Source organism: Pholis gunnellus (genome assembly GCF_910591455.1).
Source record: "Pholis gunnellus genome assembly, chromosome: 1".
Classification (NCBI taxonomy): Eukaryota; Metazoa; Chordata; class Actinopteri; order Perciformes; family Pholidae; genus Pholis; species Pholis gunnellus.
This window is the reverse complement of record NC_136528.1, coordinates 22,078,580-22,103,488: the sequence shown is the minus strand read 5'-3', so window position 1 is coordinate 22,103,488 and position 24,909 is coordinate 22,078,580. Positions and strand designations below refer to the sequence as shown.

General features: G+C 41.9%; 1 protein-coding gene across 2 annotated transcripts in view; it reads left to right on the top strand.

Annotated features, from left to right (window-relative positions):
- Positions 1 to 24,909, top strand: part of sox6 (SRY-box transcription factor 6) — a 124,488-nt gene that overhangs the window by 31,038 nt on the left and 68,541 nt on the right. For both annotated transcript variants that reach the window (XM_079164702.1, XM_079164701.1), the window contains exons 4-5: positions 12,950 to 13,190; positions 15,725 to 15,935. In XM_079164702.1, the coding sequence (XP_079020828.1) occupies positions 12,950 to 13,190; positions 15,725 to 15,935 (452 nt within the window). The remainder of the gene's footprint in view (positions 1 to 12,949; positions 13,191 to 15,724; positions 15,936 to 24,909) is intronic.

Sequence of the window (24,909 nt, the reverse complement as noted above, 5' to 3'; positions counted from 1 at the left end):
AAAAAACAGAAAGCGAGGAAGTGAGTGTTCTAAAAGGACAAGACCCCTTTTTTTCAACAACAAAGTGGGATCCAGGCCTAATAGGCTCTTTGGTGCGAGTTGTTAGGCGAGATCTCTGGGGGGATAGAGGAGCAGAAAGGTCAACGTGTAATCCTAGGACAGTGAAGGTTGTACCCGTTTTTTTTTTTACAATAGCAGGTTGTTTCCTAGATCTGTTTGTCTGGCCAAAAAACATAACCTCAAGTTTGTCCATTTTGAAGATTTTAAAAAGAAAACAAAAATTAACAGAAATGTCTGCTAGTAATATGTCTGCTCGTGATAAAGCGGGTAACACGTCCCACAGCCAAAATGTACACATTCCCTCAGCTGATTAAAAAACACAAACAAGATGCCAAAGAGTGGGGCCAATTAGACGGAGCTGTCAGAAGCTGTTGGAATTGTCTCTTGCATCTCTTTTTACTGATACAACCAACTCTACGTTTGTCTCTGGCACCTCATTTCTGTTGGAAACAACATGAACTCTTCCATGAATCTTAAAACATATGTTTAAACCAATACACTCATGGCTTGCAATAACCACTGCATAACATTTTTTAGCCTCTATTCGACCATCATTGAACACTCTATTGTATGTATTTTAGTTAACGCATTAAAACATTGAGGTGATAAATACTGATTGTCATGAGTAATGCATTTCTATAATCTTTTTATTTCAACCACCATTCAAACAATTTTCTTCAGCATTACAAAAAGTAAGTGTTTGACGGGTTAAGAGCTGCTAAAGAGCTGCTACTCTGAAAGCGAACGCTCCTGCTCTAAAACACTGCTGAGTTATAATGATCCATGACTATGGAGGAACAGTGTGTGTTTCTCTTTGAGTTTTATGTCCCTTATTACAGCTGCAATATGTCTGCTCACATTAAGCTAATTTATGGCTGAGGCCAGCCTAACAGCAGTACAGGTTAATGAATTTGGCATTACTAATTAAACGTTATTGAGGGATGAATATGAATCCTGTGGTCTGGAGGGACGGCACAGAAAAAGGGGGAGGAGAGGAGAACGGGACAGAGGACTTTTCTGCCCTGTCTCTTTCCTGCAGTTCTTCCTTTGGGTCGCCTTCACAATGACGAAAACATAAGAAGTGGATGTGAAGACAGCACAGCTTTGAGGTGAAATGGAGGGCAGCTTTACTTCAGTGCGATGCCCCATCACAATCACTTTCTCTGAATGAATGCATTTGAAAAAAAATGTAGATGATTATGTATAATTCCACAGAAAGCGTTTGGGGAAAAATAAGACCACCAAAACCAAAGGCCGACTACTTGGCCATTTTCTGTAAAGTATTGCCTTGTAAAAAGATAAATGAACAGCTATAGTGATTAGACACTCATGTAAACTGAGGACAATTCTGTTTGAACTGTTTTGAATTTAAAGGCCACGTAGCATGATCTACTCAAGCAAAGAGGGATGCTAGCGACAGTGTTTATTATTGAGCCATTATTGAACAGCCATGAGTCACACTCTCTCTCTGCTATGAGTGTGTTAAGGATATATATATATATAAATTTTAAAAAGTTTTTAAATCGCTCATTTGGTTTCTGAAATAAGCTAGGACAGTTAATCAAATTGCTAATCGAAAGCAGTGATGATAACTTTGGATTAAAGCATAACAGTGACTGAAATATTAAATCTGTTCAAATGTCTTGATTTAATCTTGTAAATGCTCCACACAGCTTCCTAGCCGGCTGTACAAAGCTCTCTCTCTTTCAGCAAGTTCTACCTCCAATCTGGATTACAGACATTTTCGCTCTTATTTTTTTATAGCTTGTTATAATATTGGTGTGATTCATGAAGCACCACCATTTTTTATGCTTGTATTGATATTGGCTGGTGTTCTACACGGTACATGCACGGTTTAAATCTAATTTTTCCTGCCACTCTTTCTCTCTTCCTTTTACTCTCACTAGCGCCTCTACACTCCACGTCAAACATACGCTCCCTGAGAGCTAAGCCTTTCAATTTAGATTTCAATTATCATGTTAGTTTTGTGATTAGACTTTAGTCCTCCAGGAATCAGACCTCTCTGCTCCTCTCTATTCCACTTCCCCTGCAATCACATCCCATCTGATGAATTGCGCATATAATTACGGAAGTTATTGAATATGCAGATCACTGCTGACTCTTGGTGTGCGGTTCATAATGCATCAACTCTAACTGTATCAAACAAGGGTCTCTGATAAAGACCCACTCTGATAATGAGAGAGGGCCAATGTATGCTATTAGTCAGAGATAACAGACACCACAAAGGCTGAGACTCAATTAAAACAAAGCCACGCTGTAATCTGTATGTGTGTGTGTGTGTGCGTGCTCTCCTAAACAGCACTCAGGCCAGTGTAGACACTTGCCACTAGGCATATTCAGCTTTGCCATTACAACCAGCACAATACAGACCAGACCTGAGGTATTTCCCCTATGTTACAGTATGTTGCTACCATCGTTTTACACCCCGTCCCATGATGCAATCCCTGGGAGCTTTTCAAGGGAGGGGAGAGAAGCACTTTACAGGCACACCCACAGGAGAGGGTTGTGGGAAATTTTGTAACTTTTGATAGCTTTTAGAGGGCTATACTAAAAACCTGGCTCACTAGCAAAGAGGAAAAAGTCTTTCATGCATTTTGCTGTTAAAATTCTGGATGGACTTGTTGCTTGCTCCTCAACAGGTCCAAAACCAATACTTTTTTCCACATAATGCTAGTCTTACAGGGTTTCTCGGCTTAAGTTTCACACACAATTGAGAATACAGGGAAACGGAAGAATACGTCTCCTGTATTTTTAGCCTGAGCTATAGTGATGTAGCTGCCATTTATAGCTGATATGCCAGGCTGATGCTGGACGGCTGCCCTGCTGACACCAGAGAGGAGGGTTTATAGACTGCACAAACTCTGCACAACGCGATCGCAGACTGACATAAAATAAGCAGATCACATGTCGACTAATTTGATTCTGACGTATTTAACTGATGAAAAGACACTGATGTTTATATATTTTAAGATTTGTAGGATAAAGTGACACATTCTTCACACATTGGAAGTGATCTCAAGGTGCAGACAAGTGGCCATCTAAGAACACACAAGTGTACTTCAAACAAAGAAACGATGCAAATATCAAATGACGAAAAACGTAAATGTGTAGCAAGTGAGGAAACATGAGGGTTGTCAGCGATACGCCACTTTTTAACATCAGAATCAAAAATACTCAAGCTCTCCTTGGTGCTTTCACTCTTGTGCATGTGTTTTCATATTTGCAATATTTGTGTTGTCACTCCATCTCATCTCCATCAATCTTTTAATCACTTGTAACCAAGTCAATATGATATTCTTAGTATATCCTGCATCCCATTTATTTTGCACACACATCCATGTACGCATCTACATTCATTAAACCTTGATTTATATGCAAGAGATTAGATATGATGCATAGTTGCTTACGTGTGTACTTGCTGGATCCTTTTGACTGTCATGTCTGTTATAATTAAGACTCAGTGCAAGATTTCAGCACATGGCACTGTGGCACATGTGTATTATTACGTTGATAGGATTGAACACTTTTACACCAACTGTTAGCTTAACAGGAGGTCAAAAAGGTGACTTAAACATTGTTAAGGGGCTTACATTGGAGCTCACATAGCATGAAAGTGGCTGACTAATGGGCCTAGACACTGGCAGAAAATACAGTTTAGGGACTGTGCTCATGTTCAATGTTAAATGCCTGTTCTGTGGTCTGTAAAGTAAAAAAAACTAAAGGGCATAGTTTGCCTAACTGGCCAATGAGATTTGACTGCCCTTTACTGTAAAAAGTGTGTTGCAAGTGCAACGACCTTTGTCAAGTTCCAGCTATTGTTTGCAGATTGGTTACACACTCTACAGGCTGTGAAAGACACATCTGCTACCTTCAGCTCAGTGGAGAGCAGATAGACTGTCAGGGTTAGGGTTGTGTGTGTGTGTGTGTGTGTGTGTGGGTGGGTGGGTTGGTGGGGTCCTCAGCTACCCTGTCACACAGCTCAGCTACAGTCCCTATCTTCTTATCAAATATTTGTCTGGCCTTCAGTCCCTATTTGCCTTCTATTCTGTTTGCTTTTTTTCATTGAAATCTATCTTATGCAGATTGATAAAGTTTAGTTGTTTTTGTCTGTTTTGCATTAATCTGGGTGTGTACATGTTATATTGTACTTAAAATGTATGTTCATAGATATTTGATGCTGATATGGATATTTTCCACATTATATATAAATTTGTTAGGATTTTGAAATTGCACACCAGGAATTTGATACCATGTGAGTTTGAAATCACAGGTCAGCTCTACAGAAAATGTCCTTTACATTTTTGTCATCAAATATAAAACTATATTTGTTTAATGTGTTTTTGATCGATTCCCTGATTGAGATTCAAAGGGTGGTTATAAATGTTTCAGGACAAAGGGTCTCTTTGTGTGAATGGGGCCCCAGTTGAAATGGAGGAGTAGTTTGAGATTACCAGATTATTTCCTACTAGCCCAGTGAGTGAGGCGAGGCGAGCCGCAGCCCTGCACCGTGCTGTGCTGAGGCTGAGCATAATGAGTGTGGTGGCAGGGAACCACAACAGAGCCGGGGCAGAGGCTGCCTGGGAACCAGAGGCCCATGGCCCACAGCCAAACACACACACAAATCCTGCCGCACACTTGTGGCTTTTTAAGAAAGCAATTTAGTTAATGATTTCATTTTGAAGCACTGTCATGATGCATTGTGTCCCCTGGGTGAGCCAGCAAAAGGATAAAGGAGAAACTAACACAGAGGAAAAGGTATTAGTAAACACAAGCTTCCCCTCAACAACCACAGAGAAAAATAACATGCAACCGAGCGTAATGTGGCATTTGTTGTGAACGCAGCAAAAAAAATCACTTGGGTAATAGGTTGTGGTATGTATATCACTTGTGGCTCCTGCTTCTTTTGATGCATTGCTCTGGACAAATGCAGAAAAGAGTAGAAGCACAGTGTAAGTAAGGGTCATGGTTAGCAGCATAGACTGCCGAGGCATTTTGAGTTTTAGTCAGTGTCTAATCCACTACAGTGCCCGCTTCCCTGGAGTGGAAATATAACACATCTTTCTGTTCAACCATGTCTGTCAGCTCTCTGATTTTATTAGGGCTATGTTTCACATTCATTTACTCAGGTTCTCTCAGTGCTGGCCAATGAATGAAACCATCTTAGCATTGCTAAAACAGCAGCTTGTACATGTCTTCTGTGAACCAAATGTTTGGGCAATTACTCAGATCAGTGGCTGGGGTTTCTGGTTTTGCTCTTCAGATATCATTTTTCTCCAGTCTCTCTCTCCTTTTTTTTTTTATCAGCCGTCAATCACTCATGGTAACTTTTAACCACCTCCAAACAGGGCTGGGTGCCAGCCATTCATTTAGACCTTCTTTTTTGCTCGGCTTCTTCCTGTCTGACCTGTCAGAATGTAACACACTGTTGACCATGCTTTCTATTCAGCACTGGCAAATTAATTGGTTTCAGTGGTTTAAATCAGCAATCAATGTCAGTTTCCCAACATAATAAGCCTTAATCATAAATCTTTGAGGTGTGGCTTGCCTGACCCCTATTCATCATGGCTCTGCTAGATGGCCTCATCTGGGTGGAGCAAATGAACTACCCCTGTTTTGATTTTCCAATTGACGTGTCACATGAAACGTGGCTACTCTCTCCCTCCCCAGTTCTATCCCAACCCTCCTTCTCACAGTCCTTAAAAAAAGAAACACAAGGGCCCAAAGACAAAGAGGGAAAATAAGTCCAGTTGTCACAAGGGGAGACACAGTTGTGTGCCTTGTGAGAGTGCCCAATGAATACCATTAATTTATTCAGACCGAGAAAAAAAATAGCAGAAAAGAAAGAAAAAACTCTAAAGAATTAGAGGTGGGTCTAACTGTAGCTAATGAGCTGTTGTCCTCACAGCCCCTATAGAATAGCAATAGAGCAGTTTAATTACAACAGCGTTGAAGATGATTTCAAAATATTTTCCCTAGCGACAGAAATCTATTTGAGATGAGAATGAGATTCCGTTTCTTTTCACTAGACATTTCAAATTTGTCAATTTGGTGACAAGAAATTGTGAAGCATTCTACATCAGGAAAAAAGACAGGAACAAGGATAGTGATGGAGAAAGTGGGACACTGTGTGTCGACATTCCAGATGTCTAAACCAACTGCAGTTGTACCAACCCCACTAAAGCTGCCAATGATGACCTCATGATGGCAAGACCAAAGACTGAGGCCCATACAGAATACCACCCCCCCGATTTTCATAAACCATTCACACTCCCCAGTGCCCATGCTTTAACTGCTCCCTGCTAAATTTCTCCTTCATAATTAGCTATTGTCCTTGAGTATTTGGCCAAAAGTCTATTTTTTTTGTTGCTCAAATGCCTTGCTTTCTTCTTTTTAACTTTCCCCCCCTTTTGGGATTTCTATGCTCCCTACAGACTTATTGTGCATCTCTTTAGTAACTTGGGATGTGTCTCTTCACTTGTTTGGCACCCCCCAGCCAGCTTCTCAACTCACTTTTCTGGCAACTGTGAGAGATGTTACACTCGATTTGTTGAAGTGCAGTCATTTGCTGTAGACTCGCCAGTGCACAGAAGAAGTTATCTTTATAAATGACAGAATGGACCTTGCCTGAATAGTGCTTTGTTTACTGTTTAACAAAAAGGGGGCCCCACTCTATATTTCATCTGTCACCGTTGCTTTTCTTTCCTTCAACAATGCTCGATTGTTTCAATGAAAATTTCAGGTTCCATGAACAGAAGAATTCTGTATTATTATGATCCTGCCAAATTCCGATCTCTGTTTTCCTTGTCCTGCTCACAAAGGGCTCATAACTTACTGTCAACTATGAGGCAAGCCACAAAGCTCCACTGTTGCTCAGCAAATAGGGTTGTGTTGGTTGATGGCTTGACTTGCTGTGAGGTTTGCTTAAGTGCAGCAGCAGCAGCAGCAGCAGCAGCAACAGAAGGCTCTTTGGGAACTCCGTCCCCCAGTAGGCCCACAGAAAACGAGCGAGTAAAAGAAAGAGAGGTAAAACAACAAGAAGCTTTTCTTGTCTCAGTATTATATTTTTCTCCACCCAGGAAGGGAAACAGTTCGTCTGGTGAAGGCGACTGCTGAAAGTTGTTGTCCTGATACTGTTAGTGTCTTCTGTTGAGTGTGTTTTGACTCACAACATCCAGTATGCTCCTCTTCTAGTGGATACAATTTCTGCTAAAGAATGACGCAAGTCCAGAGAAAAAAAGGACAGCAGTGAATTTTTTTGGACGGCCAACCTTCATTTGTGAAAGCATACGCATGAGTGAACTTGTGTGTGTCCTGGGGAACTGAGAGGCTGTTATGCCATCCAGCTCTGAGCTTGTGTCCTGGGATCAGGAAAAGGGCCAAAGGCACAGGGGAGCTAAGAAGAAGAAGAAGGAAGCAGAGGAGGAGGTAGAAGAGGAGGGGGCAATGAGGGATTCAGTGTGTGAGTGCTCATCGACCCTTCCTGAGTAGACAGACAGGGACACTTAAGCACTCTCACACCTGCATCTGCCTTTGCCTTGCGTGGGGGGGAAAGGACACCAACCAGGCTGTCATGGCAGCTGCACAAGTGTTTAAAGTGAGATACACGGGAGTTCCTCTAGCAGCATATTATTGCAAATAATCTACCCTGCAAAGTAATTATCAAGGCTCTGCTCAATATGTAAAGTGTGCACTTCAGGTGGCTTGCTTAATTTGCTCTGGGTGGCTATCATTTCAGTGTGGATTTTAGCTGTGGTAACCGTGGCAGTTTCTAATAGAGAAGGCATCAGGAGAGAGTGTGAAGTGAGGATGAAGTGCCGCCGTAATTGAGTTGACTTTTTGCAAAGGAAGGTCAACAATAATGGAAGAACAATTTAAACAAATTCATTTAGACAACTCTCCAGTCCCAGTAGAGTAGGTTACCTTTTTTGGAAAATCTGTATTTTCCCAACCATTTACTATATTTTAATATCATTATCTGTAATTACTTTTTCAATTTAAATAAATTTTTTATCACCTGCTCAAAGTGACTTATAACAATTCTAGTATGTCTAGAATTTCTTTTTCTGATTTACCTGTATTTAATTCTGTAAGAATTACACAATAGACAAACATATGTGTGTGTGATGTCTATGTGTGTGTGTGTGTGTGCGTGTGTGTGCGTGGAAAAAGAGGCTAACTGTGAGCAGTATACAGCCCGTGTTACGAGTTGATTATGTATCCAGAAACCTGGCTCCTGCACAGCATGGCACAATCACAATGGAGGGTGATAATTTAATTGTGCTAAACGGTGGATTCCGTGTCAATGCTCCTCCAGCTGGGAGCTGTCAGGTAGTAATATCTCATTATGGCAGGTGAAGAACCCAGAGGAACCCTACCATGACACCTGTTAGAACAGGAGGAACCCCTGAAGGGAAACACACACAGATGATTTTTTCTCTTTGACTTTCTCTCACACACACACACACACACACACATGGTTTAAGGCCCCCAAACTATTTTCTTTAGCTGCTTCCACTTACTATAAAAGATAACAACTGTTATTCAATTAGTTTTCAAGATTATGCTTTCGTTTTGAAATTGATTTAATTGAACAATGGCCATATCATTGAGTCCAGCCAGTTATAGTCAGAGCTGTTAATAAATTGATCTGGTCACAATTGCAGTCTGGTTAGCGATAATAGTTTGGTCATGTATCATGATGTAGTATCTTGAGTTGAGCTAAATGCAGCTGCTGAGCAGAGCCATTAGCTGTTTTAGACCAATTACAAGGAAAACCAATATCCCCACATTTAGATAAAAAGCATCTGTCAACATCAATGTGTGTTTTATTTTGTGGAAGCATTTTTCAATCAAAGTTGAAACATCACAGTTCGGATGGGTTATGTTGGAACTTGCCATTCCTGCCCCATTAACTTCAATAGAAGTGTCACCAAAGTCTGGCACCTTTGAACGCTTGTAATTTGAACGCTTTCACGTGATAATGACCCTTCCTTCTTTTATAGTTTATGGTTTCCTTTGGGCGAAGTAATTAAACAATCTTTTTAAATCAATTATTAAATTGATTTAATTTTCTCTGCATTTGTCTACGCATGTGAAGGAAGAAAGTGTAATTTGTACCCCCTGTTGGGACTTGTGATCAAAACTTGAAGGTGAAAGACATCAGAAGTGAGACATGCATGTGGGCGGGTTGGGGTGATGGGGGTGATGGTGTGGAGTTACTTATAACCATTGTCTATAAAAGGTCAACAGTGTGACAGAGCAGATACAGCGGGTGAAAATCAGTCAGACCCTTTTACGATGAAATGAGAAATGCGATAGCCGAGGACACACGGCCCCTCAGTCACAAGATGAGCAGTGCACAACACGCCCACACAACCAATTAAGCGGAGGTTGTTTTGCACGATGATGAAACATTATCGCAGGGAACAATTCATGACTCAAAGCATTCCAGGCCATATGAGCCCGCGGCTGGAGAACTTAAGTCCTAATCCTTCAAATGTGTGTAATATTGTCAGCTATATATAGGCCAGTTCTCTTTTCTAACTACCCTCGCTCGTCTCTGCCTCAAGTCTTCAAAGTCACTGGGGCTTTGTCTGTCAGATAGTAGGCAGGAGGCAACATTTCATGCACTTATTGATTACTTTGGTTTGTTAGATGTCCATTGTTGTTGTGTAATCAAGCATGAGGGAGGGCAGGTTGTCAAGGATTCATGAGTTGCTTCATCAGTTCACCATATTTTCACAATTTTGTTTGTTAAAGCACATTTTGGGCTTATTTTGCAGAGAAACTGATTCAATTATTAATGTGGGTAAAGTTATTTCAACAACACCAGAATACACTGTGGTTGTACAAACAGGGCTGTTTTGCTGATTTTATTTTGCAAGCAGGGACGCCAAGGCTGCAAACAGTGTAGTTCTATGAGAAAATGTGATTTTACATGCATCGGTAGTACCCACATTCAGCCAAATTCTCCTTATTTTGAACCTCATCAAATTGTTGTATCTATGCTGATCAATTGCACACAAACCCCTTTTGATCTCAGCACTGTGTGATCCCCGCACCAAATGCGAGAAATAAAATACCGTACGGTTGCCCTTAGATATTTTCAGAGAATTACTGCCACGCTTCCCCTTTTCCCTTTCAATAATATGAGGTAGTATTGTATGGGGCTTGTCGGAGGTGGGGGTGGGGCAGGGGGGGGGGGAGGGTTCTCCGCACTCTTAAGCTGCCTGAGCGCAGCCCTCCCAGCACTGCTAATAAATTATTAACTCCTGCTGACAAATACTGTTATGGAGCCTGCCGCAGATCTGTTGCATTCTTTAACAAGATTGCTGTAGACACATGTTACAGGACGATGGAGTCTCCATCGCTCCCTCTCTCCTTTTCTCTCTCCCTAACCCCTTCTCTCGCTCACGCCTCAGCAGTTTGACTGATGGCTGGAGACCAAAGTAAAAGTGCCTGAGAGACTGAATATTTTAGTGGTAAAATAATGCCACTTGATTTACTGTGTAATACAAAAGCATTGCTTTGTTTCACTCTCACACTCCATTGAGGACGAGGTGGTTGTTGCTCTCGAGACTTGGGCTTTTTGGGTGCATGAATAAAAAATACATCAGAACTATGCGCCCGAACCGCTCCCACCGCACGCACGCACACTCACACACACACACACACACACTACTACTTCTGCCCGCTCTACTTGCGTGATCAGAACTTTGTATCTGACTTTTGATTTTCAATTAACAGTACTTGATTTTGAGATCACTCTCTATTTGATATAATTACAGGAAACAATTTAATGGCTGATTAAAATTGAGTAAAGACACAGCTGACGGCACATCCAGGCTCAGAGGCTAAAAGACAGGAGAGACAGGCAGGCACGGGTCTCACTCTCCTGCCTTGCCATCTACCTGATATACTGGGTTTGTTTGTACAGCTGCTGAGGCATATGAGATTAATTTAGACTGATCTGTGACTATGTGCCGGTGTGTATGAGTGAATGAGATAGGGAGTGTGGTAATGCATAGTGACTGTTTTATTTGGATATACCAGTGCATGTTTCTGAATGATAAATCAATACAATGCAAATTCATCTGCGTTACTTATCTAGAATAAATGTCGAGAAAATCGGTATTCTGCTCCAACTACAAACTCTTCTTTATCAAGACTAAAACATTTCCATTTATTATGGATTTTCAAGTCTTTTATCATCGTGTTTCTCACAATTATTGATTGATTACATGATTGTGGTAATTTTATATTTCACCTTTTTCTAATTTTGTTGTATTTTTCTTCATATTTTCTCTTTTAAAAGTTGCTTCATGCATTTAGTAAAGCAGTTTGTTTTTGAAAGGTGCTATACAAATAATCTTGCCTAGACATACACGGACAATATCAATTCAGCAGTGCGTGTACATGGACAATACACCTCATTTGACAGACTTCCTTGTGTAAAAACTATTAGACCCAAAGACCTTGTTCATAAAAGCCCTTTAGAAATGGAACATATCTTTCCCTATCTCTCTGTGCCTGAGTCTCAGCAGAAAGCGCAAGGACACCATCACACCACAGCCTGCCTCAACCTTGAGAGCCCCCCCCCCCGTCTCTCAAACCCCCCAGGCAAAAGTAAGGGTGGAACTAAAGTACTGTCACACTGACCCCTGTGGATAGAGCAGGAGAACGGGGCAGGTGGTGATCAGTGATCAAATGTAGTACAAGAAGTACCCTGAGAATTTGGTCACATACAAACATAGAACCATACCTTCACAACCCCAATTTGTCACACAGACAGACATACACCCTCAAGAGAAGACGGATCCCTAAGTAATGGTCAACGTCCTGTAGTTGAGAAAAATAAGCAGAACAAAAGCTCAGGGAAAGGCAGATTAGGAGTTAAATATACTCCAGCTCTTTCTCTCCACTTCACATCAGTAGGAAGGCCATACTATCGCCTTTTTAATTTAATACCAAATGCATAATTAGATTTGCTTTGCACAGTGTTTAATTTAATTCATTGTAGCACACAGCATGAGTGTGGCCTCATTAATTCTGAGAAAAAGTTTAATTGGTTGTTTAATTTCTGCACCAAAAAGAGTTGGGTTGTAAAGAAATTAACACGAGTTTCCTTTGCACCTGATATGTCAAGTAGAGTATTCACTGTAATATTCATGGGAGCATGTGACAGATTTGTGAATTTAGTCCTCCACTGTTACAGTCGTTTGATTTTTAAGCTGCTTAAGTAGGATTTGACGGCCCGAGGGAACACTGTCACAGCAAAATGTTAACAGTTTCCTAATTTGACGAGTGGAAACAAAAGAAGATGAGGCTGGTTTTTGTTTGCATTTGAAATTTACTCGCACAAGGAAAATTATAAAAACGTTGAAGGACAAAATCAAATCAACTTACATAAATAATAAAAAGAAGATTAACACAGGAGATAGCAACCTTGTTTTAGATCTCTGCGTACAGTAGAAGGATTTGACTCATTTGAGAGGTTTTTACTTTATATCTGGATGATAGCCCCACTGCCTGGCTGACCCACTGCCTGAGTTACTGTTTGGGCCAAGACCCAAGGAGGCACAGTTCCAGCCCGAGATCAAGCCATCCATCTGCATTAAACAAAGGATTAGGGACCCCACTGCCTGCTCCAAACTCCACAGTCCTGAGCAGCTACAGGCGACAGACAGGTGTAGCATTGAATCCATGCATTATCTGCTCAGGTGCACCACATTCAATCCAAGTTACAGCCATGCACAATGACTTGAACATAACCGCAAGGGGTCCATGAAATACTCAAAGAAACTGCATTCCTTTTCTTGTACTGTTGATAAACCTTTCCTGACTCTATTCTCCACTTCCTGCTCCACAGCAGAGTCATGTCTTCAAAGCAAGCCACGTCTCCTTTTGCCTCTGTGGTTGATGGGGATGATGCCATGAGTCAGGAGCACTTGTCTTGGGAGAAAGAGGAGAGTGCTGAGGCCCATGGCACACCACAGCTGCCCCTGCACAGCCTGCTCCATGGAAAAACCCATCCTGATGAAATGCAGCAGCTCAGCAGCGTGCCGCCAGAGAGCGATTGGGACAGCCTGGTGTCAGCCCAACAGCGCATGGTGAGCCATGTCAATACACTACATACACACATAAACCTTTGTCCTTGTTATTTGATGCCTCTGTGGTAAGGATGGAATAAAAGAAATCCATTAATAGTTGGGGGGAGGCATAAATGATAAAGTAAAAGTTTATTTTTAAAGAAAAGCTGGATACTTTCAAGTGTGCCGTACTGTTTTACTCTCCTCTCTTAAACATCCTGGCTCAGAAGTCACCTATAGTTCCTGGCTTGTATAAAGAAGCTCAGGCGATATTCTATCCCTAGCTCCATCCCCCTGGTTCCCTGATGCTGTGAAACCTCTGGCAGAGCTGCCTATCCGAAGACCCCAGCATCCCAAACACTAAACCATCAGCTAATATTACGTTAAACCGAGGACCTCTAACTTTCCCTTTTTAATTATGTGGATGGCTCATAAAATCGCATCATGACCAATGGAAGACCATGATGCGTTCTTGCTGCTATAGAAACATGTCTTGTTCTTGGTGCACGTGTTTTTCTTGTGTATGAGTCACATCTGCAGCCAGATCCCAGACGCTGTACATTCCAAGTGCGGAGCTGCTTAGATGTGAGCGGAGCAAAGAAGAGCACAGGCACTTGTGGGCTATAGACATGGGAGGCAGGTGGTTGTCTGTGACAGACGGGTCTGTGGTAAAGAGACCCTGAGGGCCTCTGAAGTAGCTGTGCAGTTGGCCACTGAGACCCTCAACACCTCAGCAATGCAGCACAACGCACACGAAAACCAGACTCATGAATAGCCTCTGTAGCAGACTGCTCCGCATGATGCTGGGGTGTGCATGCCAACGGTGTAGGTAATTGAGAGGCAAAGGTTTTCTCAGGTGTTGTCTTTATTTGTCCCACATTATGGGATGTCAGGATTTTAGCAAGTTTTCTTATCGGTGGATAAAAAAAAAAGTTTAAAATTACCTACAAAAATATCCAATTGATCAATTATACATACTATAATACTCCTAATGATTATTTGTATATTGCTTTGGTAAAATAGTGTTTACAGAGTGATTTACAAATTTGTCAGCACAAATGTCAATGACAATGAGTCTAGTCATATCGCTCCTAAATGATGGAAAAATACAAAGAACAAACAGAAATCTTGTTCTTTCAATTCTCACTCTAAAGAGTAAGTGGGAGGAAGGATGCAAAAAGAAAGGAAAGGTAAAAAGGAGGACGACAAGGAGAGATGGAGACAAGAAAAGGGGAAGACATAAGGTGAAAGGACTGAGAGTGTTGCCTTTGCTGATTATCTGACTCCACTGCTGTGCCATGCGTCTGTGTGGGCTGTGCCCTGAACCTTTGCCAGCTGATTAACCCAGCACTGCTCCACTCCCCTCAAGCACTCTCCACTGTCTCTGCCACACTGCATAATCATCCAACACAGGGCTGGGAGGTGCAGAGTAGGCCGGTAGGTCGTGCCACCCTGGTGCTTGGTACCAGACCACCCTTCACACCACTGCAACTCTGCCTGGAGCTCGACATGCAACGCAGGGCTGAGAAATTGGCACTGACAACATTCCTGGCCTGTTTACGGCATTCCTGTCTTTTTATTTAGGATTGTCAGGGGCTCCAGACATGGTTCTATCATTCAACCAACCCTGCTGTATCCTACGCCGTTATCACACTGCTGTTGATTAAAGCTCAGTTTTCCATGACAGGCCTGCAGTATGGGTTGGATACAGACGTGTGCCATGTTTATTCCCCTCACTACGAAGCCCAAAGTTTAAATCAGAGCTAACTGTTCCCCCGTTAAAGGCTGCAAACCCCTGGCTGCTTAGCTACCTTCTGCTTTCTCAGACTCCACAAACCATAATTAACACCACCTCCTGTCAGACGCAACCTTCGCCATGGTCTGTGTGCTGACTATACATTCCCATGTGCAGAGTATTCTCTTCCCCCTCAAGCTCTCTCCCATTCTTCTCCCCATTTCCTTCACGTCTCTGTTTGTGCACAGGGAGCACTCAGCCAGTCAGCCACAGACAGGACCCTTAGTTAAATACTAAACCATACACAGGTGGGACTGAAAAACAACAACAGCTCGAGACAGGACACAGATTTACGATGGCTCGGGGCACTCAGCTGAGAATAGGTCTCCACTAGAAAATGAACAAATTACACAGCAGTCACCCTAACACAAATGCACACTCAAAAGCAATTTGAGGAATTACAGTTGGGAGGTTACTCTGTGTAGTCTCTACAGATGAAAAGTAAAGAGCACATTATGGATATGCTCTATGAAAGTGTACCTCGTCATTACATCTCAGTTTTTTCACTTGTCATATCTCATTTACCAGCAAAGCCATCTCTGTTGGCGACACAAAAGTTGCTGTATGAAAGCCAGAGAGGAGATATTTGACATGGCCAAATTGCCTCTGAGCTGCAAAAAAAAACTAGCAATCACTGCATTTGAATGACAAACTGTCAAAAAGCTCAATGGAGCCCTGACAGAATACAGAAACATGCTCGTCCTTTAATACAAATACCATCCCTCGTTGCCACCCCTCCCAACTTTTGTTTGTCTTACAGGAATCTGACAGCAATAAAGTATGTTCCCTGTACTCCTTCCGGAACAATTCCACTTCCCCACACAAGCCGGAGGAGGGGGCCCGGGAGCGAAGTGACCTGCTGAGCGGATCAGCGTTTGGAACTCCGGAGCGCCGCAAAGGAAGCCTGGCAGACGTAGTGGACACGCTGAAGCAGAAGAAACTGGAGGAGATGACAAAGACAGAGCAAGACGGTATGACTCCCTGTGTGTCTGTCTGTGTGTGCGTGTGTGTATGGGCGCAGGAATAACCTTTTCCTCCGAACTGAGCCTGATCTTCCCAATTCTTTCTCTTTCTTTCTCATCATTTTCTAACTTCCTGACTGTCCGCCTCTTCTCTCTTTTGTCTCTCCGTCTCGTACACTAATGTGGGTACACACACAAGCCGTGAATACTGACATCACAGTGTTTCCAGTTTGTTCTGAACTTCTTCCAATGTGACAAAGACTGTGTGGCAGTACACCTCAGCATAAGTGTGGTCTTCTTCCGTGCCAAGGCAAACTCTTTGACTATAAAACTCATAGTGCTGACCTGATGCCAGGAACATTACCTCTTTTTATTTAGCTTCACAGAACAGTTTTCACTCAGCGCAGTTATTCATCGAAGTTTGCTACCCACAAACAACTCGTGCCCTTCTCACATCCTATTCAACACATCATGGACATTTCAGACCTTTTATGTTCCTAGAATTGCATGCAGAGAAAAAAGAAATCCTTTTCTGTGATTAGAATGTAAGGTCTATGTCCTATCTGCACCCCGTTTCACCCTGCTCGGCTCTCACTCCCACAGCCTGCAGTCTATCAAGAGTATGGCGGAAAAACAAATATTTGAAAGAGCTGTGCTGAAACACATCCCCCTTCTTAATTAGGGCTGCAGTAATATAACTACATCCAATCAAATGTTAAAACCCCTTGGGAATGCATGTGTCTCATTTAGTGTCTGGGGAGCTCTTAGCTTAAGCACTTCATCAGACGAATAAATTAGACCTCTGTTAGCCTAAAAATAATTTGCCACTTCTTTTTTTAAGTGTTCGTTTAGTGATCTTTGTATCAGAGCATCACAGGCCTCTCACCGGATAATCATTTAGCCACGTCCTGATATGCAGACTGATGTCATTTAGGTAATAAAAGACAGAACAATCATTTACCCGAACACCTATAAATGACCAAGAAAGAACGAGAGGTATTTGAAACATTAAACACACAAAACATGCTGGTGCACATGCCAGTATACCGTAATCGATGCCTTTTATATTGTCTAATGACCACTGAAATAGGCAATTTGGCAAAAAATGTAATAACGAGAACAAAGTCCAAAGGTAAAAGCACAAGCCCCTCGTGAATATCACAATTAATACTATAATCCAGCAGATACATTTGCTTCCGTGAAGCGTTTTCATGTTTTCTCCGGGTTCACGAAGGCTTCTTCTGAATGCTCTAGCTTTCTGTCACACCAACGGGAGAATGACGGCCCAAAGTGCTTCACAGGACAAATTGTGGTTCGTAGAAAAAAAGTCAAGCCGATTCTGCTACTACTTCTTTGTTTTACCCAAAGGTAAAAATATATTTCACGTGTCCTATTTCTTGCAGAGTTGATTTTCAGGGCAATATTGTCTTTGGTCTCTGTAGCAACGGCGGGCGTTATGGTAATGAGCCCCAGCTGGTGAAGGCTGGTTGTTGCAGTAATTTAAATGGTCAAGTGCAGCTTGTAATCCAGGGCCGTATGTTAACGCAAGGAGGAGAGGGTGCTTTAGAGTGCCATACAGCTGTTTTAATCTCCTGTTAATAATAGAGACTTGGTTTGCCTCATGCGCTGTGTATCATCGGCACCTAAATAAACTCCCTTGTTGAAGGAAATTGGTTTCTGAGCAGGGAACACAGCCGAAGACAAGAGCCTCACAAAGTTCAGTATGCTGTCCCCAAGCTGCAGGAACTGAGAGATACTCTCTTCTTGAGAGCACTTGAGGAAGCTTCAGTGGTGATGATCAGTGATTACTGTAAAATGAAGGGAGAGGGACTCTTAAAAACTGTGAAAGGAAAACCTTGCAGAAATCATAATTGTATGTCTTTCTTCATGGAGATAGCCACTGTTGAAAATTAAAAAGGGCAGGATTAACGGGTTAACGAAATAGATGAAGGTTGGAGAAGCCATTTGTTGTCTTAATAATGCTGCTAATGTGGCTCAAGCAACAGATGAGCTAAATATATCGCTTATCTAAGCATGACAACTGTTGTGTATGATTCTGCTGCTTCGGTGCCTGTCTGGTTGGGATCTCAAGGTCCTCAGGGACTCTTCACCATCTGCTACCATTCTTCTCTGGACTTTCTTGTCTGGTCAAATGTCCCAGCGCTTCTTACTATTGAGTATTTTATTTTTTTTTTAGATATGAATTGTTTTCTGTTGTAAGATCCACAAATTAGATTCATTAGATTCCCATTTTATCGTAGCGTTAGCTGATATCTACGAAAGCCCCGAGAGGCTAGTGAGAAAACAAAATTCTGGTCCTTTTTCAAAGTCTGATCTAAATTGTTTTATCTACCGTGTTCATGCCTTAAGAACAGGTGGAAAAAGGTTCCTTCATTTTTCCCCCTTTATCTGCGAAACAAATCGAATAATTTATCAGTTTTCCTCTGGGTGAGTTTTAATTTACATAACTTTCGAACCCAATACATGTTCCTTTTCTTTAAAGTGCATGGGAACATTTTAATTCACCTTTTAAGAAAACATGATTTCTGACCCGTTTACTACTATTTCATTCAAAGGAAAAAAATGAATGAGTTTCCTTCATTGACCATGAATACGTATAATAGAGAATAACAATACAGACGGTGCTCACTGTCTTCTCCATCCTTCCATCGCTATATATTTGTACCCTTTCACCCTCTCTGTCCTTCCACCCTTCCTCTCCGTTTCTGGTCCTTGAAGTGCTTTAAGTGCTTGTGACTGTGCTAATGAATGAAAATGTCCTCCCAGCAGCGAGCATCACATTTAGCTGAATAGTCACCTTTGCTGTAAAAGCTCTATTAAGCCAAGTTGCCAGCAGGGCTAACGATTGTGCCCCATGTTTATTTACTAGGTATTGTAAATGCATTATTTATGGATAAGTCTCCAGACAGCACTTGTCAAGAGTTAAAAATGTCAGTATAAAGTATTAGGGGAAGAAGAAAAATAGGCACCATTATAAAAACCCAAGGTGACCTTGATTTGATTCACATGCAATTAGAACAGTTTTATATAATGCACTAAAGTATGAATCAATACTGTGCAAGTCAACACAGAAAATGCGTTGTGTGTTGAGTCTTTATGATCGTCCCCCAAGACAAGGACGGGTAATTGAGTTTAAGCTCCCTGTCCTAGCTTTTAGGGATTTCTCTGGGTTCAGTATCTACTGTTTGAGTTCTTGCCAGTAAAACCAGCACATGCAGTCATGTATCTTTTGTCATCTTTGTGTTACTGAGTGGTATGCTGAGACAGGGGAAGTCTTATTTTGTGAGCTGTGTTCCATAATAATGCCTATTTACCATTCAGTGTTATAGTTTCTTATTAGTGAAGTCAAACTTTGTCCAACATTTTACTACTGAAACTACAATAGCTATGGTGTCCAGAATCCGTCATGGGTTAGTTCCCTGGATGCTGTTGAAAAAACGATGGTGCACGTGATGCGACTCATGCAGACGGTGAATAGGCTTGGTGTGAGGACATTTGACGCACGCACGCACGCACGCACACACACACACACACACACACACACACACACACACACACACACACACACACACACACACACACACACACACACACAAAGAAGATGCCCTTCTTTAATACGACAGCTCTTTAGACCTGTCAGAGTGGATACAGTAGGTGCTCAAGCAGAATACTCAACACCTGGAGCCCCTTGACAGAATCATGGCTAATTAGCTTAGCAAAGGGGAGCCATGCCACCATTCAGCCAAACTGCAACCTCCTTTAATCTCAGGTAGAAGGATATTTAATGGATACTGAGAAAAGAGTTTCCCTTATTTCAGCAGCAGGTAACCTATCCATTGTTGGTGATATAAAACTGTACAACAAGGTGCGCCATTGTGAACTCGTTGTGTTCGGGCACGGGTGTTATCACTTAGACCTCTCTTTCTCTCCCTTTGCCTGCATCACCTCTCCTCTATTTCTAAGTGTAATCCTCCTGGTGAGGATGTGTATTATCACTGTGTAATGACTGTGCAGTAGGTTGAGTGTGGGGGAGTGATCAGCATTGTGTGTGTAGCCCCAGGTCATTATCCTCTATAACAACAGGCCATGTAATGAGATTCAGGGAGGGGTGAAAGCTTTGGAAGAGAATAGGATCAGCTCTAAGCCTGTGGTCTGATTAGCGCTGATGAACTCTTGACTCTGTTGTAACACTGTCCCCTGTCAGTGTCACAGGCCCTGCTGACTCCACATGGAGGCTCACTGGAAATTGTCTGCAGGTGCTTAATAGCACCAACAGATTTATTTTTGGGTGTTTATTTAGCTTAAATGTAGCATTCAAAATATGTTCTAAAGATATATTCTGTATAGTGCAGTCCGTATTGTACATTATATTATATACAGCACCCCATCCCCTCCCCCCAAACAGACTGATGCACCTTTTCCCCTCCTCTTTCAGCTTCCTCCCTCACCCCTCTCCTCTCATCCCAGCTGCCATGTCATCTGGTTCTGCTTTATCCCACCTAATTAATAGGAATCTTTGTTATAATGATCTGAGCATGAGCCTCTGACTCCATACATATGCAATGAGGCTGGAAATCCAGTTGCCTTGGTTGCAGATTTTGAGGCATTCTTCACACATAGCTGTATGCTGCCTCACACTGAATGCAGCGTCCTATCGGACAGAGTTAGGCCGGGGCCCTCCTGGCAGGACACACACACACACTTGCCAAACATCAGCAAAGCACCAGCGTCTCTCCTGTGCACCGTGTACCCACCTCCTTTAATAATCTGTTGTTTATTCTGACAAGATCTCAGCAAGCTACTTATCTTGGGGCAAGTAATCTATTTGATCAAATAGCAGAGTTTCATTTTTTTGCGCGTGGATATGTGTGTGTACGTGGTTGCATATACTGTATATGTAAGTGGGGGGCTTCCTGTGCGTTTGTGTGTGTGCATGTGTGAGTGTTCTCTCTTGGCCTGTGGCGTGGAGCACCAGCCCAGCGGAGCAGTGCTCTGGTCTGTCACTTTTGTTTGAATAGGTAATGTAGATCTGTTCAGGCTGAAGAGACATGAGCTGGAATCGCTTGTTAGGACACATGATCAAAAGCGGCTCTCTGCTCTCTGCCAATCAACCCTCTTGTCACCCTGTGAAGCAGACGTTAAATAGATTTTTCGGCTGTATGCCGCGGGCAGCCTGCCAGCCTGACATGTGAACTTTCAAAAAAAAAAAAAAGAAGATACCCTGCCCCTCGCTCCTCCCTAATCTCATGTTCCCATCCTCTTCCTTCGTGTCCAGTTTTTTTGCTTTTCCTTTCTTTTTCCGCTCCCCTTTTCCATGTTTTCCCTGCCATCTTGACACCCGAATCTGATCCAAATCAACATTTTCCCTCCTCCTATGATTTTTGTCTCCCACCCCATCTTACTCTCCAGTGACAAAGTTGCTCCTCTGCCAGGCTGAGATCAGAGCCCAGGGCTAAATGGAGTGGCTGTATGAGGGGAATAGGGAGCACAGAGTGTCTGGTCCTCTGCTGAATTATGTATTTACTATCTGTTCCAAAACAGAGCCCTCACATAACAGTCACGTCCCCATAGGACTCAGGAAGCCGACACAGGTTTCACTTTACACAAGCTAAGATATAGATTTTGTTGCCCCTTTCAAAAAGGGAACCCTTTCTGCTGTCTTGGTCATTCAGATGACAAAACAAGCAGCTGCGTCTTCAATGTGCCATTCTTTGCATTCAAGATCACCTTCCCCAGTTCTCATATTCCGATTAGTCAACAGTAGCAACTGCTGTGGTGCATTCCAGGGGCCATCTTCCTCGGTTTCAGCTGTTGAGCGTGTCCCCCTGCACCCATGCAGCACAAAACTCCCATTGTGATCCTGGCTTACTGGCTGCACAGGAACCCCTTGATAGGAGGAAACGGGTGTCTCTGAGAGACAAATCACAGCTAGGGTTGCACAGAGGCTTGTTTGTCTTTACATACTCACACACCCCACACACTGTATGTCTCGTCAGTGACATCATTGCTTGTCCAGTAGCAATTTGGGGAAATAGTAAAATATTTATATTTGCTGGTAGAACAAAAAAAACAATAGATTTGCCTCAGTGCTGTATTTGAGTGACTGGATGATTAGATCAGCAGCCGCTTGCAATGGCCTGACTGTTTTATGTGACGCCGCACTATTTGGAGGGGCACAGAGATTGTGAAACGCGGACACACAAGACGGCAGGAGCCATTAATGCTGCTATATTTGTCATTGGGCTACAATTGGGAAATAACAGCCTGGTTAAGTGATTAAAAGGATCATGATTAAAAGGGACATATGCAGACAAACTGCATATATTCAGGACAGTGGAGTAGGAGGGGCCCGAGGAGATCAGAAATGGGGAGAACGGGCTATTCCACAATGGGATGGGGTGCAAAGGGAGGGCACATGTGTCCTGCTGTGTGTGTGTGTGTGTGTGTGTCTCTGAATGCCTGCAGTAGGGTTACACAGGGAGACTTGTGTGCCAGCTCAGTATCACTGTCCTAGCTGTGGCATTCAGCTCTCAAGCATTCTCCACACATAACTTGACAAAAGAGCCGGTGTCATCTGACCAAGGATCAAAATAGTGTGAGCGTAACTCACACCCTGGGCACAGACAGCCTCTGTGGCCTGCTAATGATTTCAGCGCACATTGCAGGCTTGTTCTGTAAGTCAAACGTACGTCAGCCATCCGCCTTGACATAAGCCAACATGACAACTAGTGTAGATCAGCAACTTATTAACATATTTGCATTGTTTTACCCAAACAGCAAGCACGAATGTCTTACCCCAAACTTTGATGGTTGCCGTTTGAACAAAGAGACTATTTAATCAGCAGTGATGAAACACTTGATGCTTTTTCTCTCTCCTTGTTCAATAACATTACATGCGCCAGGAGATGAGATGAGGATGTCAGAAGGAATGAATAGAAATGTGTTTTATTGCACTGCAAAGCCTGAGTGCCAATGATTATAATTATTTGACGTCATGTCTCTATGGAAGTACCTCTAGAATCTTTTTTAAGTCTGCTCCGGTCGAGTGGTTGATATGCTTTAAGACCAAGTCGTCAATTGCACATCATGAAGTTCAATCTGTTGGTTGACATTATTATTTAAAATTTGGATTAACGATTTGTTGAGGCGTTATGCTATTCTTCTCCCAATTAGCATAATATTGGATAAAGGAAATTGGGTCGTTAGATTTTATACTAGCCTTTTACTTTTACTACCACCCGCCACACCTCATCTTCCTCTTTCCTTCCTCTTTGTCATTTTCTTCTGGGTGGGTGGTACTTTGCTCCACAAAGCCCATACTGTAAGCCTGTTGTTAGCTTCCCTGTTGTGAGCTGGACCAATGAGCTCAGTCGCTCATGAGAAGCAAATTTCTCCATCTTTGCCCAGCAGGTCTCAGTCCATATGGCTCTGTATCCCACAGAAAGGGAATGGGACAATTGAAAAGAAAAGTACAGCGTCTATTGTTGCTGAACCAACTTGAACAACAGCACACTGAGACACTTGGGCTCTGTGGTTAAATGAATGGGGAGTTGGAATGCTTAACCTTTATAAGTGCTGTGGTTTCTTCATCATTTCTTTATCCAGTGGCAAAGCAAGAATCAGAATTGTACAGTGTAGAAACATTCGTTTTTTAACATTGTAATGAATTTCATTTGCTCAGTAATTTTCAGTGTGTTGATCAAGCTGTAGAGATGCTCTTCTGGTATGATAACACAATGTTCAGAGCACAAAAAAGATGTCTACTAATTCTTGAAAGTTTTTGTTGTATGCTTGCATCTGTTTTTTTCTCTCTCAGACAACAAATAAAATAATCTAAAAATAGTGTCTTTTGGTCTTACACTCCAGTAAAGCAGTGCACGTGCATTCTGAACTCTGACATCTTTGTAAACAAAGTTGGCTGCGAGATTCGATAAACAACTAATTACTATTGAAAATTAGGAAGCCAATCTGCAGAAATAGAAATGAATAATACCCTCACTTTAAGTTTGGATTTTATTTGTATTTTACCTCAGAATTTGTCATTTATTTAAACTGAAATTAGACTATAGTATTCAGTTGGATGGAGAGTCACGCACATGCCCTTGCAAAATTCAACACATTTGCATTATGCTGTACTACCAAACGTACAGTTTATAATTGTAATTTTAGCTTTTTTAATATCATCTTATTAATCTTATTAATCATCAATCTCTGAAGCTCATCGCCTTCGTCCAGCATTTATGATGAAATTAAGTTTCAATGTGTATACCAGACTTGGCTTCACTGCAAATTGTAATGCATTCATGTGGATCCTATTAGTCACTTTTTGTCCTTGTAGAGTCAGACACCCATTAATTTACTAAATCACACTGAACAGTCATGATCACAGTGCTCTACATTTTGTTCACACATCTATTAATTTAACATAGTTGAATGAATGTGAATGTTTTCGAGCATTGATTAGCAAGTTTATATCTGACAGTTAAATTGCAGGGTACCCAAAAAAAATCTCTCCACTGTAAGGTACCCAGTATTTTTGTGTGAAAGTATTATAATTTATTACAGTGTGTGGACCCTAATGATTAACATCAAATGGAAATTATAAATTGAAATCAAGTCCACATATTTCTCCTCGTAATGTTCATCTTCACAAGTGCTGATCCGCTGATCAGCTTCGGCTGAGATTTCAGAAGTAAATCAACTTTTGCATGCTTGCACGTTTATCACATCACTATATCTTTGTCTTTTCTTTCTGTTTTACTTTCCTGCTCTATTGTTATCTACTTGAAACAATTAATTAACCAGTGTCGCTCGCATCAGTGTCTTTATTAGGCTGATTACTATCACAGACAACTGTATGAAAGAAACACAAGATTGAAATATATATATATATATTTTTCTTGCTTCATTTTGATAAAACATATACTAGTCTTCGTAATTAATTAAAAGTAGCAATTGTTTT